The sequence below is a fragment of the Chelon labrosus genome (assembly GCF_963514085.1).
Source record: "Chelon labrosus genome assembly, chromosome: 4".
Classification (NCBI taxonomy): Eukaryota; Metazoa; Chordata; class Actinopteri; order Mugiliformes; family Mugilidae; genus Chelon; species Chelon labrosus.
Genome location: NC_140340.1, coordinates 7,924,931 through 7,941,066, shown reverse-complemented (window position 1 = coordinate 7,941,066; position 16,136 = coordinate 7,924,931). Strand labels below are relative to the sequence as shown.

General features: G+C 45.3%; 1 protein-coding gene across 3 annotated transcripts in view; it reads right to left on the bottom strand.

The window, feature by feature from the left end:
- Positions 1 to 4,167: 4,167 nt before the first annotated feature.
- The window catches only part of foxp4 (forkhead box P4), a 112,810-nt gene continuing 100,841 nt past the window's right edge, over positions 4,168 to 16,136 (bottom strand). For all 3 annotated transcript variants that reach the window (XM_084543723.1, XM_084543722.1, XM_084543724.1), the window contains exons 12-18: positions 14,727 to 14,952; positions 14,336 to 14,412; positions 14,121 to 14,222; positions 10,031 to 10,152; positions 9,409 to 9,475; positions 8,289 to 8,461; positions 4,168 to 6,564 (exon numbers count right to left, since the gene is read on the bottom strand). In XM_084543723.1, coding sequence (XP_084399849.1) covers positions 6,417 to 6,564; positions 8,289 to 8,461; positions 9,409 to 9,475; positions 10,031 to 10,152; positions 14,121 to 14,222; positions 14,336 to 14,412; positions 14,727 to 14,952 — 915 coding nt within the window. In that variant the 3' untranslated portion in view covers positions 4,168 to 6,416. The remainder of the gene's footprint in view (positions 6,565 to 8,288; positions 8,462 to 9,408; positions 9,476 to 10,030; positions 10,153 to 14,120; positions 14,223 to 14,335; positions 14,413 to 14,726; positions 14,953 to 16,136) is intronic.

The window sequence follows — 16,136 nt, the reverse complement described above, 5'->3', positions numbered from 1 at the left end:
ACTCATCAGAGAATGGACATAGGTCTTCTGAGGGTGTCCTGTGGTGTCTGGCAACAGGATGTTGTTAGTGGGGGCCTTTGAGGGGAGGGGCCTCTGTGGATCATCCCACAGATACTTGATCAGTTTGGGATCTAGTGAATTTGGAGGCCAGGTCAACACCTTGTGCTGTCTTGTCATGTTTTTTTTTTAGTTGTTCCTAAAGTGTTTTTGTGTGTGTGTGTCTGTGTCAGGCTGCATCCTGCTGGGGATGTCTGCTGCCATCAAGGAGTGTCATTGCTATGGGGTGGGGGTGCCTGGTCTGGTCTAGGTGGGTGCTACATGTCTAAGTAACATCCACATGAATGAATGACAGGTCCAAAAGTTTCGCATCAGAACACTGAACTGTCACAAGATGGTCAATGTTATTTACTGCTCCTGTCAGTGGTTGTAATGTTGTGGCTGATCGGTATATGTTGTTAATGTTTTGAGATAATTGATAAGGTTTTCTGTTTAATGTAAAACAATGTTTTTTTTTTTTTAAAGAATTTATTGCAGCTCTCCATGTTTATGTGCATAAGAAACAGGGACTCCGTATCTGACAGTGTAATAAGTATTTTATTGCATTTTATAATGCCATTGTCAATAATTAGTACAGATTACATGCAACTAGACCTACTGTACAGTTTTTTTATTGTCTGCATGGACAGACACAAGAAGATTCAGGTTACAAATACACAGATATATGTGTGTGTTTTTATACAGCATGAAGGAAAGGGCAGTGACTGGCATTACATGGCTACCCGGGGCGGAGGGTCAGAGGTCTGGGCTCCACTGTCTGTCTGAAGCCACCGCCCAGTCCCTGTTCCCGCCTCTTCCTCGGGTCACACTTTCAAATAACAAGAAACATAACAAAAACCAAAAGGATAAAGAGAGGTAAACTGAACTAAGAAACAATACAGAGAGTCACTGCTGAAAATGTACACACATTCCTAAGGTTTAACCAGAGGAGAGGAGAGAAGTGGTAGTTCCATCGGATTCTGGCTGTCTACTCGATAATACCGTCAGGCAATGCTCCGCTTTGAGAGTCCCTTCCCCCTCGCATGACACCTCAGAACTGTCCAATCACACATCAGGATTTGACATCTCCCCGCGTCCTTTGAGTCAGTCACCAGCCAACGGGATGGAGGCTGCTCCTTCGACACCGTCACGTGGACGTATGAGAGATAACAGCTATCGGTAAAGGTGGTCAGTGAAGTCGATGGAGAGTTTTGGAAGTAGCTTGCGTTTTGTTTGGTTAAGGTTGTGGCATTGGTTTGGTTACAGTTTGGTTACAGTTCAGACGTTTGGACTAAGCAATGTTTGCTCGCAATGCCTTTGGTAGTCAGAGGATGAGCTGCATCTCTGAGAGCCACTCCGCATTTTGGTCTTGAGACTACGCAAGAGGAGGAGGATCAAAAAACGCGACGGCGTCAGTCTTTGATCTGCCTCTGCGGGACCGGGAGATGGGGCGTGCGTCTGGTCAACCACCGGCCAGGTGTTGGACTCAGTGACACCCCCAATGGCACCTGCAGATGATTGACAGCTCTGCGGGTCGGAGTTCAGCACAGGAATGACAGGGGTCAGGGGTCAGAGGGAGGGGTCACAGGGAGCAGGGACACATATTGGCACCGGAAAGGACCAACAGCAATACCTTTCTAGAGCTCCGCATTTTTTAAAGCAAGAGAGGGGCTACATATTCTTACATATTTTTTTTTTTCCTCTTTCTCTTTTTCTTTTCAGAGGTTTTGGTCCTGTCTTTGAGAAAAAGTCCTTCTGAGGTATCAATACGTAATGAAGAAACTTTTTAGTTTGTTTTCCATTAGTTGTTTTTTTTTTCTTTCCTTAAAAATGCATAAATGCAGTACAGAGACAAAAAAGTATCAAAATAGACCTAGCTAAGATAAATATACAAACAGGTGTTACCTAAACCACTGATCTAACTTTAATCTTTTCTTTTTTCTTTTTTTTTTTAGAGAGAGATAATACACTTAAAAAAATCAGCGTCCCAGACGTTTCATGAAGAACCGAAAACAAAAAAGGAAACGAACGAACAGAAACAAAACTATTAAACCAAGATACCTGCAGCACTTAATATGATAAATACATATACTTCAGCATTAGCAGTACAGTATAGGAATCAGAGCTGAAAGCTTTACGATAGCTAAACAGGTGCAGAAAAAGGAAAAGCCCCAGAAAGAGAAAAAAATCAAAGGACAAAACGGGAAAGAATGCCCTGGAGAGACAAGCCAAGCATTAATATACAAGAATACGTCATGTTATGCCAAGCTGGAGAAAGAACAGAAGTGTTACATGGTGACCTGTGAACAATCTACATCTTTATAAAACAGCTTTGTTTACAGGTGTACCTTAAAGCACGAGTCAGAGATCGTCTATGTACTGTATGCAGCAGTTCCTCTTGGTTTGGATATTTCTAGTAGTAGTAGTAGTAGTAGTAGTAGTAGTAGGAGGAGTAGTGATGAGTTTCATTCGGTGCGTTAGTCCTCTCGGTGTCTCTGTGAGTGGTTTTCTGCTGTGTGTTGTGGGTCTTTGGATATCTGGATGGTCAGAGACTCGGTTTGCACTAACCCATAGCAGCCCTGCTTCTACGCTCCTGTTTGTGTGTTTGTGTGTTAGTGTGATCACTACCTCCGACAACCGGCTCTCTGCAACCGCCGCTAACGTGCAGCTTCTCGCCGGCAGAGAGCTGAGCCTGATCGCGAATGTGCACTCTTGTTTTTTTTTTTTGTTTGTTTTTTAGCTCAGTGCTAATGAGGGCGCAGGGGGTACAGTCAGTCAGCTCTACACAGCCGATGGAAAGCTGTCCACACGCAGTGGAGCGCTTCACAACACATTTTTCGAGACGCAGCAGAGAGTGCTTTAGTTGTGGTCTGAGGAGAGGTAGTCGTTTTTAATTCTATGGAAAGTGAAACGTCTCTATGTTTTTTTTTTTTTTTTTGGGCTCGAGCAGATGTGTTAGGGAGTCCGGATCAACAAACAGCTTCTTCTGTTTTTTTTTTTTTTAATTATTTTTTTTCTTTGTCAGTCATACAGTTAAGTGTAAGAACAATTTTGGCATTCATATTATTATCATGAGTTTGAGGAAGAATGGAGGAGAAAAAAAAAATAATATTTAAGAGCGTTCAGTCTCCCATTGGCTATGTGTTGAACTGTTTCGAAAAGGAGGTAGTGTTATTTTTGGTTTTTATCTCGTTTCAAGAAGCCTCCGTCCGCCACTTTGTACTTTGTACGAAATCAGTCTCTAATGTGACAGGAAGCGGTCCTGCTTGAACACAAAGTCATAATCGGAAAGGTTCTTTTGTTAAATAAGAAAAAATAAAATAAAAAACGCCTGAAGTGCAAGAGACGAGTTTGACATAAAGTATGAAAATATGAACCCGACTTCAGATCACATGATGTCCCTTGGTTATGTTCCTCTTACATTGGTATGTTCTTTTAAAATAGTTGTTCCCTCTTTGTTGTGTTAGTATTTGGAATAACTCCTCCCTCTCCAAAGATGTGACTTCTCTAAGCAGATTACAGTACACGTCCTCTTCCTGTGAATACTACGTACAGATGAAGAGGACGTTTCTTCTTTTCTTTTTTTTTTTTTTAAAAAAACCTCCGAATGTTAATCACAACAGCATCGGAAAAAGTACCTTGTAACAGCAGGTGTTTGAAAACTAATATTTTTCCTCTTTTTTTTTCTGGCACCTCAGACAGTAACTACGCGCTTGAACGCCTCACGAGTGCCTAACTTTTAGGCCATGCCGTCGTAAGGGCCAGTTCTGGGATCGTGTTTGGAACACAGTTGAGCCTGAGTGTGGGGAAAGACGGGGGTTGGGTTTTTTTTTCTGTTGTTTTGTTTTTTACCTCTAAGTGCTTTTCTTTTTTCTCTTTGTTTTTCAGAGGAACCGTGCGAGGTTTGTTAATACTAGTTTTTTGGCCTCATACGCAACATGAGTCATTCGTAACCGTCTCCAAATTCTAGTTGGCTTCACACACTTTGGTTTTTGGAATGGTCAGCACTGTAAGTCATGAAATCGCTTTAACACAACAGTTCACATGAATACAACGATAAGAGTTCAAACTCCTGGTTTGTTTGTCTTTTGGCCAGTTCTTTTAAGGGGGGGGGGGGGGGGGGGGGGGGGGGAAGGGGCGGGGGACGGGGATGGGGAGAAGGGCGGGGGATGGGGCAAATAAAAACATAAAGGGCAAAATAAACTACAGGGTTTTTGGTTTTCTACACATTTCTTTGGTTACCTGTAACAAAAATAAAACGGGAATAAGCAGATAATAGATTAAAATAAATGTTAAAATTTGGTATGGCACCGTAGAGAAAAGTAATGCTTTTATGCTCACGGAAAAACAAAAAACAAAAACAAAAGAAACAAATCTCACGTGCTATTCCTTTAAAACAAACTCACACAGTGAATTGCAGATAGCTTCTACACAGTAACTATTACGACCATAGAGCTTTGAATCGAAGCTGAGCAGAGTTGCCGCATTTGGTGTCCCACAGAAAGAATTCCCCCCTTTTATTTCTTTAACAATTTGGACACAGTTCCAGGCAGAACCTTTGTGGGATGAGGTATTCTCTGACTGCAGTAATAATATATATATGTATATATATATTTTTTTTAAAGCATCACGGATAGTTCTCAACTAAAATACGCGACCGGAAAAAAAACGAGTGAATGAGAGAGAATTAAAAGAAAAAGAAGATTCAGCTGTTAAATAATGAGTCTGGATAATGGCAACTTTAAGTGCTATTTTCCAAATTTCTTGTCTTGCTACACTTGGGACAGAAAGGGAGGGAGGGGCCGGGTATCATTCGGGACAATACTGCGCTTTTTTTTATCTTCTTCTTCTTCTTCTTTGTTTGCTTGCCAATACTCATTTGGAATGGTGTGAACAACCAGAGTAAATCAAACAACTTACAATACGATAAAAGTAAAAAACAAAACAGCATCCTTAGAAAAGGTACGTCAAAACAGAGCGCCACCTTGGAAATATTGATCCTCCCCAAAAAAAAAAAAAAAAAATTAAAATAAAACAATGATAATAACATCAAATAATAATAATAATAAAAAAAGGAAATGACAACAAAAAGCTACCACACATTTTTTTCTTGTTATATTCCATAATCATCAACAGTTTTCTTTTTTTTTTTCTTAGTCACAATATTTCTGTAGACGCTTCCTCCGTCGTTTCTCCGCTTGCTTCCCCTCCTTTTTCTCTCAAAAGTGTTCCGCGCTCGTCGCTCCGTCCGCGGACGGAGGAGAGAAGAAGGACAGCACCGAACGGTCCTTTTCCTGCAGTCTTCCGGGGTTTGGGGAACGAGAAGGGATGCACTGTCGGTGGGGGTTAGGAAAAATGTCTTTTTTTTTTTTTTTTTTCACTTAAGAAGCAAAGACGTTTAAAGTTTAACAGACGTCCCCCTCACCAAGTGTCTTGCTGCTGGCAGAAGTTTGGGCGGGGAGAGGGGTGGATGGGGGGGGGGGGGGGGGGAGAGAGGATGGGCCGTGCCGCCTCTGTCCTGTCCTGTCGGGGCAGTGCTCTCACGCAGATGTGGACAGAAGCCTGCTCTGAGTACTGTTGGAGGTAATCTTAAACTTCCTTCCTCCTCGATCTTCAAGCCCAAGAGTTTCATTTTGATCAAATTTAAAAAAAAAATAAAATAAAAATGAAGAAAAATGAAAAAGCAAGTGATTGACTCAAAGAGGTGGGGGGGGTGGGAGAAGGAGAGGTATACTGCACAGCCCCTGGTGACTGCTCCGAATCTATATACACATGATCCTTGTGTGTGTGTGTCTGTGTGTGTTGTTATTTCGAACACACACACATCTGCGTCTTCTCAGCTGACGGAGATAAAATGGCTAGCCAGGCAGCCAGAGACGAGGGTGTGTGCAGGGTGGTGGGACAAGGAGGGGAGGGGAGGGGAGGGGAGGGGAGAGAGTGTGAGTGTGTCCACGCCTCTGGAGGGGGGGGGTCTCTACATAGAGGGCGATTTTTTTTTCCAGGGAGGATGACGAGACACGGTTTGACAAGTGAATGTGTGCGTGTGTGTGTGAGTGTGTATGCATCGAGTGGTGTTACACCTCTGAGCCGAGTGTTGGGAAAGCAACACAGGGAGGTAAAGCAGTGCTCCACAGTCTTGTTTTTGCGTCTGAAAGTAACGAAGGTCATCTAACCCTGTTTGGAGTTTCTCAATGTCTTACTTGAAATTTCTTAAAAACGAAAAAACATTCTCTTTTTTTCTCTCTCTCTCTCTCTTTTCTCTGAAGTGTACGGTTGGTATCTTTTTTTCTCTTCGCTCCGGTGCGAGGGCACGGGGGGGGGGGGGGTTGTTATCAGCCTCGACCGGGTCCCGTCCCTCTGGCCTTTTTCTCGGGTCTGTCCTACTCCAGCTCCTCCGTGGGAAGATCCTCCTCCAGGTCGCGCTCGTCGCTCGGCAATGGCAGGCTGTGTGTGACGCCGGCCAGGAGGGACACGGGCCGGCTGTCCTCCTCCACCTCAGTGGGCTCCTCCTTCACGTGGACCTGGTGGCTGGGTGAGAGAGAGCGCAGAGTCTGAGTCGGTGAGGTGGTGGGTTTTGGGGTCTCAAGGGGGATGCTAAAAGCTGAATTTTTATGTTGATATCAGTGACACCAGATTGATAATCAAAGTTTTATTTAATCTAATTTATTTGGAGCTATTTTTGCAGCGTGCATTGTTAAGGTTTTGGAATTTCTTCTTTTACTTGACTCACTGGTGAACTTGTGGAGACATTATACTTCCAACTAGACTGTGTGAAAACACATGAAAGCAAACGATTTATTGGGAATGTTGGGGTTTTACTGATGATTCAACGTTTTTAACCAATAGTTATTTATTATTCTGGGTGAAAAGTCTTGGAAAAGATTCTTAGATTATGACAAACTTAACCCTTTGGAGCCTATTTTGGTTGCTTTTTTTTTAAATACTTTCAATTTTGCCTTTATATGACACATAAAAATTGTTTACCATACCCATGTTTGGCATCTTTTTTTCCAGCACAACTTCACCCATAGTCAGCGCTGTGTCTTTTTTACCAGTTGGTTTAAGTTTTGTTTCTACTTCCTGCTTCACTTTCGCCAAAATTTCGCCGAAGACGAGTCGTACGAGTGTTTTTGTATCTCCGAACCTCTTCGGTTAACCTTTCCTTGATGTGTTATATCTTTACCGATCCAAGACAATCAATCTGCATCACCGCAACACATGGTTACAATTCTGAGGAGGTGCACGTCAGGCTACGCCGTTTGGGTCTGCGTAGGGTCATATATAGTCTATAGTCTACTCACATTTAACGAACAAATCCATCTGTATAATATGTTCATAGTACCTCATTCAATCATTATGTATATCCTGCTCATTAACCTGTATATATGGTCTCACCTGTACATAGGTTTTGATCTGTAAATATTGTCCATATGCTGTAAAAACCTTATACACCACACTATTTATGTCACGTGCACTTACTGCCTATTGCACTTCTGGTTAGATGCTAAACTGCATTTCGTTGCTCTGTACCTGTACATGTGTAATGACAATAAAGTTGAATCTAATCTAATCTAATCGTAGAGTCTGGGCTAACTACAGAAGCCTAAACCGCGTAATATGATCTGATAATTATTTTCTTCCCTTTGAATTTGGAGCCCTTCCCCCCGACCCACATCGGACCTCTCTGGTAAATTCACCACGTAAACCAGTATCAGCAGATTCCACCACTTTTTCCTGCCCGTTTTGTAAAATGTCAAAAAAAATGCGGAATATATCGAAAGAAGTGCAACGCCTGCCCATCTCGTCCCGCTTTTTACATCCTATCTCATCCTATTTTACATCGTATCTCCGGTTTAACATGGTCCTACTGATGTCAAACAAAAAACTGGGAGAGATTTCGAGCGAAGCTGACAGCAGCGCTCCAGGTGACCTTAGGTTCTGATGACGATCTGACCAGCAGAGGTTAAACTCCCCAATGAAACTTGTGTATTGGCATTTTTGAATTCTGGGACATCTCCTCCTTGAACAGAGGGAAGAAGGTTCCCTTTGAAATTTTAGAATGAAAAATTCTCACACTCTAAAATGATACAGTGCACCACCATTAGTTTGACAAACTGGCCTCCGTGAAAGGATGTACATGTTCCAGTATATAATAATAATAATAATAATAAATAACTTATACTGTATTGATCCCACATGGGGAAATTATTACTAATATGGGCTTAACGTTAAAGCGGTTCATGTGTGTGTACCTGTACTGTTGAGGGCTGAGCGTGGGGCTGCAGCTGCCGTTGCTGTTGACCTGCTCCACGGTGGAGCTGACATCATCGTGGCCCACGTGCAGCATGTTGAGGCTGGCCGCAGACGGAGGGGTCACCAGGGGAGGGCTGTTCAGCAGGGACAGACTGCTTTCTGCCAGAGCCGCCTGCACGCACACACAGAGACACACACAGTTGGACGGTGAATTCAAATTGTAGAGCTCTCATTTTCTAAGCGCGTAAGTCAAATCGGGGAAGCTGCATAAAAAAAAAACGGGAAGTCACTTTTGATTCCAATCTGTGCCCCTGAGTAAGATATGTTGAAACATCTCCACTGTTAACAGCCCCAAGGTGTGATGGAGAGTTCTTCCGTCTAGAGCACACAGCTTGGATCCACTAACGCGCCATTGAACGTTGAAAACCACTAGGGGGCACTTATATACAGCCTCTTCCCCCGTCAAGTCCCCGTCGCAAGTGTGAGTGTTGACACTGAAGTCTCAACAGGAAAGTTGAGAGGGAACGAGTCAAGACTTCGGCACACAAACAACGTGCAACGTCGGTGTCTGCAGAGGAGAAAGCGGCCGGACCGACCACTATTCCACGCGGTCACATCCAGATGTTTGACGAGACAGGTTCGTCGCCGGCTGAGAGACAGCGACTAACGCCCCACCTCCCCTCTTATGCATTTAAAAAAAAAAAGACAAAAGGAATTCTCACAGGCTCAGAGGTGGATTTTCTGGGACAGGCGATAATTTTATGCAGTAACCTTAATTGACAACTACTTGACGCTATAAATCATCTCAGTCACTAAATTGCATGTGTGCGTGGGTCTGTCTGCACCGAGGTGAAGGGATGGGTCTGGTGTGCGATTTTCGTGTGTGCTTGTGTGCACGGCGGCGGGGTGTGAGATAGTGAGGTGGGAGGTGAGAGCGTGTGTCGATGCGGGAGGAAGAGGAGGAGGAGGAGGGCGGCGGTGTGAACGTCGTTAGGGAATCGGCTAATTATAAGAGGGATTTGATATTAGTGTCCTTGATTATGACTGGCTGCTATGTGTGCGTATGAGAGAGACTGAGAGGGGATGGGGGAGGTAGGACGAGGAGAGGACATGCCTTACCTGGTAGCTGGCGTTTAGGGATCCAAAGCCCAGGCCTGAAATCATATTTTTCACCAGAGTGGGACTTCTACACGGAGAGAGAGGGAGAAAAAAAGGGAAAGGGGAGGTCGGTTGAGAATCACAGATTGCGCACACATGTGAAAAGATGTCGCCTCGCCCTGCGCACCACGACAAGTCTCCCGAAGATGTTTGTCACAAACAGAAACATCTCCAGCCTCTAAACAGATGCCGAAGCGTGCATGTGAAAGTGTCTGATGTCTGGTGTGCAGGTGTTAGTGCGTAATTATCCCCGGAGTTCTCTGGTGGTTGGAAAGAACATCTGTTTACATACGCTAACAAGGTTTTTTCCTGTCTCGCATCTCACACAGCTGCTTGCTAATGGTGTCGACAAACAGGGGAAAAACACACACGCACATACATTGTGTACATTACAGCCCCGGCAACCCCCCCACCGCCGCTCCCTTTTTAGCCTTACTTGATTCCTGACTCCGCCATTTGGTAATAATAGAGGGGTCTACTTAAGCAATCATAGTGCCAGGACCCATAAACTCACACTCACATCAGCCTTGGCTGTGCACCGAGAAAACAAAACATATACGTGTGTGTGTGTGAGAAAACTTACCCGGTCATCTTTGGTGGTCTCCTCTTTTGGTATTCGACTTCATCCACAGTCCACACGGCCCCCTTCACGTTCTCAACGCGGACAAAACACTTGTGCAGACTCAGGTTGTGGCGCACAGCATTCTGGGAGAAGGAGAAGAGAATGAAAGCTTTAATATCACTCGGGGTCGATCAGCTACTTCCTGAACATTTTATTGTTCATCTTCTTCTTCTGTAAGCGCTTGTCCTGTGAAGGGTTGCGGGCTGCTGCCTAGCTGTCATTGGGGCAAGAGGCGGGGTCCACCCTGAACAGGTCTCCAGTCTATCGCAGGGCTAACACAGAGAGACAGACAACCATTCCCACTCACACCTACGGCCAGTTTAGAATCACCAATGAACCTAACGAGCATGTCTTTGGATGGTGGGAGGAAGCTGGAGTACCTGGAGAGAACCCACGCAGACACAGTTTGGCTTTCTATAAAGAAAGCTGAATTTAGTTTTTTCCGGTTTTAAAATGAGCTGGGATTCTTTTTCAAACCAGTCTCACTTGTAGTGGGAAGCAGCCCGCTGAAAATCACCAAATACTGAGTGAAACAATTATAAAAAACACCTTCTGAACATTTTTAGTAAAGAGATACGGTACTGGATCTTGTTAATAGGACTAATTTATGTAACATGCACTAGCTATATCTTTGTATTTGTATCACCAACAGATTCTACATGTACGCTTTAGTCAGGTGTATGTTTATCTCGTTCCTCCTGGCCCCCGGCCGGCCTCAAGCACATGGGTCCAGCCACATGAGCTGGGTTCTGCTCAAGGTTTCTTCCCGTTACAAAGGCATTTTTTTCTTGTCACCATTGTCTTAGCGCATTCAGATTCGGGTTTTGTAAAGCGTGAGACAATTGGTATTGTTATTCATGCTATGTAAATAAAATCGAATTGAATCTTACGCTAATGTTTGCCGCTAATGTCAGAAAAATTACCTCTCGAATTCCAGAGGGAAGTGTGCACTTCAAAAGGGAGAATTTGTCATTCCCTTAATCCCGTTCCCAAACGGAAGTAAGAACATTTACTATGTGCTCAGGACAAACAATGCTTTCCGTTGCACGTTTACAAGTGATCTGGCCCGAGGGCTGTAATCCTTTAACTTTACCTTCAGCTTCCTGTTCGGTGTTAACACAAGGCAGCGGTTCTCTGGTAGCGTTATTTTATCTCAGAATGTTTCTAATCAGTCATCATCAGCGCACACACACACACACACAAAGAAACACACACATCCACAGGCGCTCAGACAGCCGAGCAGGCAGGCAGGCAGGCAGGCGGGCGGGCAGGCACACCGCTATCTTCGTCTCAACCCCCCAGGGACAGGCCTCCCTTTTCATCTGCTATTTGTAGTTTGTTCATGCCCAATTTCATTACCAATTTTAATTCGTCTATAATTAAATCCTGCATATTCTCTCTGACACGCTGTTCTAAGCCGAGAGGGAGGGACAGGCCAGGCATGCATCACTCCTTGCCGTAATTACACACGCAGATACACACAGGCACAAACACGCACACACGTAATTACACAAGCCATAATCAGCGGAGGAACCCTTTTCTCCCCCGCATCCCCTCAACCCTCGAGCCGTGATGCTAAGTTTTGTAAATGAGTCTGACCCCAATCTCTGCCCGCCACCCTGACAGTGCAAACACACACACACGGAAACACACACACACACGGAAACACACACACACACACACACACAGAAACACACACACACACACACACACACAGGCACGCACCAGACACGTCGTGCTATTGCAGCGCTATTTGCATTCGTCTCCGTGATGAAAGCCTAATTCTCCCAGTTAAAACATTAGCAGTCATTTACAGTGGGTCACAGCACATGTGCCACTCATCTCCACTCCCTGCGGCAGAGGAGGGGTGTGGGGGGTGCGGTGGGAGGGGGGCAGCGACTGGAGGCAGAGATTTTGGAAGAAAAGATTAAATTGTGGACGGAAAATATTAAACAAAAATATCTGCTTCTTTCATTTCCACGGAAGGTACAAGAGGTGTTGTTGTCTTTATAGGTTCTTCCATTTAATGTGTTCCGGGATAGGCTGTCGGTGTATGATCCTAAATATCAATATAAGCAAACCTGCAATTAAATTAGTGCTTAAATTATTAAAACATTCACAACGCAGACCATTTTGTCGTGGATCGAGCAAACAACATCAACGATTAAATGGAAGTCAGTGTGAAGCATCCTAAAGTCTACGTTGTTCTGTTTTATTGGGTTTTAATTACATTTTTATGCAGTTTAGTTTATTTAGTTTATTTCTTACAGGGACCATGTGCAAAATGCATTAATCGCTTAAAAAGGGAGAAGATACACTGTGCCAGATTTAGCAAATAGCTAATTTCCCATCATCAGCGTACTAACTTTCCAAAAAAAGTGACTTGTACCTGGTGAATCTACTCCAACCCGCTGACTGGCACCTTGAAATAATACTTAACACTAATTTCTTCTCCCCTCTCGATCAAGCTTTTACTCTTTCTCTTCCTTTCTCCGTTCTCGGCCGCTCCGTGTCTCTGATCAATGACTTCCCCTCCCCGACACCGCTGCTCTCCTCATGAAATATGACGGCTTATTAAAGGACATACATCTCCACGGCCCTATTTGACTCACTGAGCTGCTATATAAATACATAGGGCTATATTTAAAAGGTCCGCGAGGCCAACGGCGCAGGAAGCAGACGCCAGGCATTAATAGTTAAAATTCATAAAAGTCAGATGAGGAGGTAAAGATATTCCTGGCTACCCCATCTCTTAACCTTCTCCTCACCCCTCCCTCCTTCCATCACCACCCCCATCCCTCCTTCCCTCCTTGGTGAGGGCTATTAGGAGGAGGCTGTGGTCGCCCCCTTCTCACTCCTTCGCTCATTCCCTCACTCTCCCACTTGGCGACGCCCAAATTAGTGTGAGGTTTCTGTAGAAATGGGTCAGCACCTACAATGGCGGGATCAGGCCAGGTGTGTGCGTGTGCGTTAGCGACAAAGATGAAGGGGGAGAAAACGGGACAATTCAGCGTGTGATCATGAGCAGTGAGTGTTAGCTCCGTATGTGCTTCCCCCGTAATGAGGCTGTATAACGGCTAGATGTGGCTTTACCGGGCTAAGTGGAGCTGACACTCGGTGTGCCGTGTCGGGAGGCGAGAGGGTTGTTTAGGACTGAGAGAGGTAGGGAGGGGGGCAGGGAGGGGGGAGGATGACGGTAGGAAAGTGTCTCATAAAGGACAGAAATAGCCAATAACTGTCAAATCAGTCATATCTTTAGGAGCTGGGGAAAGTCATCTTTAAAGTTTGTGCGCAGGAGCGTCTGCGTGTCTGTGAGCGTACGTAGGTGTTAAATTTAGGCCTTTTGTGGTCGCCACACCACACAAAAAGCCGCCGCTGACGTCGTTTCTTTCACTGCGGCGTATCAGCTTTCATTTGTTTTGGTGAGGGGTTTCTCGAATGGGCACGCACCACAGTTACTTTGCAATAATCAGTCACCTTTGTGTATGAAACTTCAGTGTCAGTCAAAACACAGCGTTCTCTGGGCACCGGCCAGAACGGAAGTCCAAACCTTCAGTTTCTGAAAATGGCTCTGGCTGCTCTCCACATCATCTAAACAGCTCGAGACTGATGTGCTACTCGGGCTGAGTTATTTCGTGGTTTTATCGAATACTGTCTCGTACGAAAAGCTCGGGATTGTTACCATATTCAGAAGCTATTCAGAGATGATTCTGATTCAATCCTTGAATTAGAAGTGTAGAAAAAAGGTGGTGTGCCCTCCATGGGCCGACTGGGCCTTTCTGTGTGGAGTTTGCATGTTCTCCCTGCATGTCCACCGTCCAAAGACGTACTCGTCAGGTTCATTGGTGATTCTAAATTGGCCGTAGGTGTGAGTCTGAATGGTTGTCTGTCTCTCTGTGTTAGCCCTGAGATAGACTAGAGACCTGTCCAGGGTGTACCCCACCTCTCGCCCAATGACAGCTGGAATAGGCTCCAGCCCCCCTTGCGACCCTTCACAGGACAAGCGGTTACAGAGGATGAATGAACGAATGAATGAATGGTGCGCCCTTACCTTCCATGTGGCTGTGTTTCTCCTGAAATAGGCAAACTTCCGTGTAAACCAGTTGTAGATCTCGTTGAGAGTCAACTGTCTGTCTGGAGACTCCAGAATGGCCTGAGGACGGGGGCGAAACGGGACAAAAAAGTTAGAGGAGTGCACGGCGGAAAGGAGCGAAGGTGAGAGCGAAGGTGAGAGAGAAGGGGGGTGAGCGCCGTGGAGAGACTTACATGACGTATAAGAGAGGCGTAGGTGAAGGGAGGCCTGACATCAGCGTTCTTGTAGAACTCACAGTTCTGAGCGAGCTCTGAAAAAAAAAACAACGCAAAAAGTCAAATTATCTGACGCGAGCCTTCGCAGTCTTTTGCACCAGTGACGTGGATGAATGCGGCGTTCTAGGCCAAAAAAAATATATTCCTAGCGCCGCGGCTGGAGCTACAGGAAGCCTAAACTATAACAGTAATCAACACAGGGCGAGCGCCGTATGTATCATTAGTAACAGCTAATTTGAAGCCGCAAAAATAAATTAAACGAATTAATCATAACTCAGTGAGTGGATAACACATGCTAATAACACAAATGGGAAGGTAATGTTGTAATCAGAGGAATGTGTCCGTCTACCTGAGGCGATAGGGGTGCAGTACTTGTCGGAGTTGCGCCTACGTATGGGCCCAACGCCGTGCGTGTGGGAGTGGGAGTGTGTGTGCAGGCTGGAGGAGCTGATGACCGAAGGGCCCTGGCGCAGCGGGGTGATTGGGGTGGCAGCTGAGGTGGGGGGGTGAGGAAGACCCTCTGGGTAGGCATCGCTGTCCCGCTTTAACAGAGCGCCGCTGGAAGCCAGGTTCAGCTAGAAAGAGACGCAGACAGGGTAATTATTTCAGGCGGCAGGAAGGTTTAATAGTTTTTAAAATGAATGCAGTATTATAAATTTGTTTTCATACAATATTCCAATGTAACTTATGCATACGATTTATGTACACCACAAACACCGGCTTGAAAGGGGAAGGAATTTTTTTTCCCACTGAAAACATAAATTGACTTGCGCGACAAAATTCATACAGACGTTTTAATTCAGATGTGAATTGTCCATTAAGTTCGGCTGCTCGGCCACACAAAGAGAACAGAAATGATCCAAACGCACAGACCGGCGGCCCCACTTCTCTTCTGATAACCGAAAATTGTTCCAGCCATTCGTTTGACATCATTTAACCTATCGCAGTAAAGGGGTGCTTTATTCAGCGGGCGCTGCTGGTGTTCGCTCACACACACACACACACACACGCACAAAAAAAAAATAAAGGCCTTTAACGGTCCCTGAATGAAAACGCGGCCCTATCATTTGCGCAGAACCGCAAACACACGCGCGAGCACACACACATGTATTTATACACACAGCACTGGCTGCAATTAACCCTCAGCTTACAAAAACAAAACCACACGACAGCATGTTTGTAAGAAGGGAACACACACATGCGCTCTGCGGTGGCGAAGTCTTCACGGACCAATTCGGCCCAATTAGGCAGAGCCTTGCACACACACACACACACACACACACACACACACACAGAACCAGTGCTCCCAGTCTCTCTGGGAGAGTCGTCGTAGGGCTGCTAGTTTAGGACTAATTAAAAGCACTGTGTATGTGTGTGTGTTGTCTAGATGTATGTAAAATGTGTGAATCGACTCCTCTTTACTCTGCCCCCTCTCTGTACCATTTAAGCTGACTTGAGGGGGCGGGGCTGTTTAACAGGTACTTCATTAAAGCTGCAACCCTGCCCCATCACCACGGCAACAGTCGAACACTGTTAATTGAGGCCAAGCTTTGTTTCCATCCCCGACGCCCCTCCTCTGCCCCCTCCTTCTCCAATCCCTGACCCTGAGGCTCGTCTCCAGTGGTGACAGAACACGCCTCTTCCTGATTTCCCATTAGATGATAATGGCAGCTGATCCCCCTGCGATCAACACATCATCCAGACGCACGGGCGCGCACAAACGCCCGCGCGCGCACACACGTTGCCACTCGGCTGCACC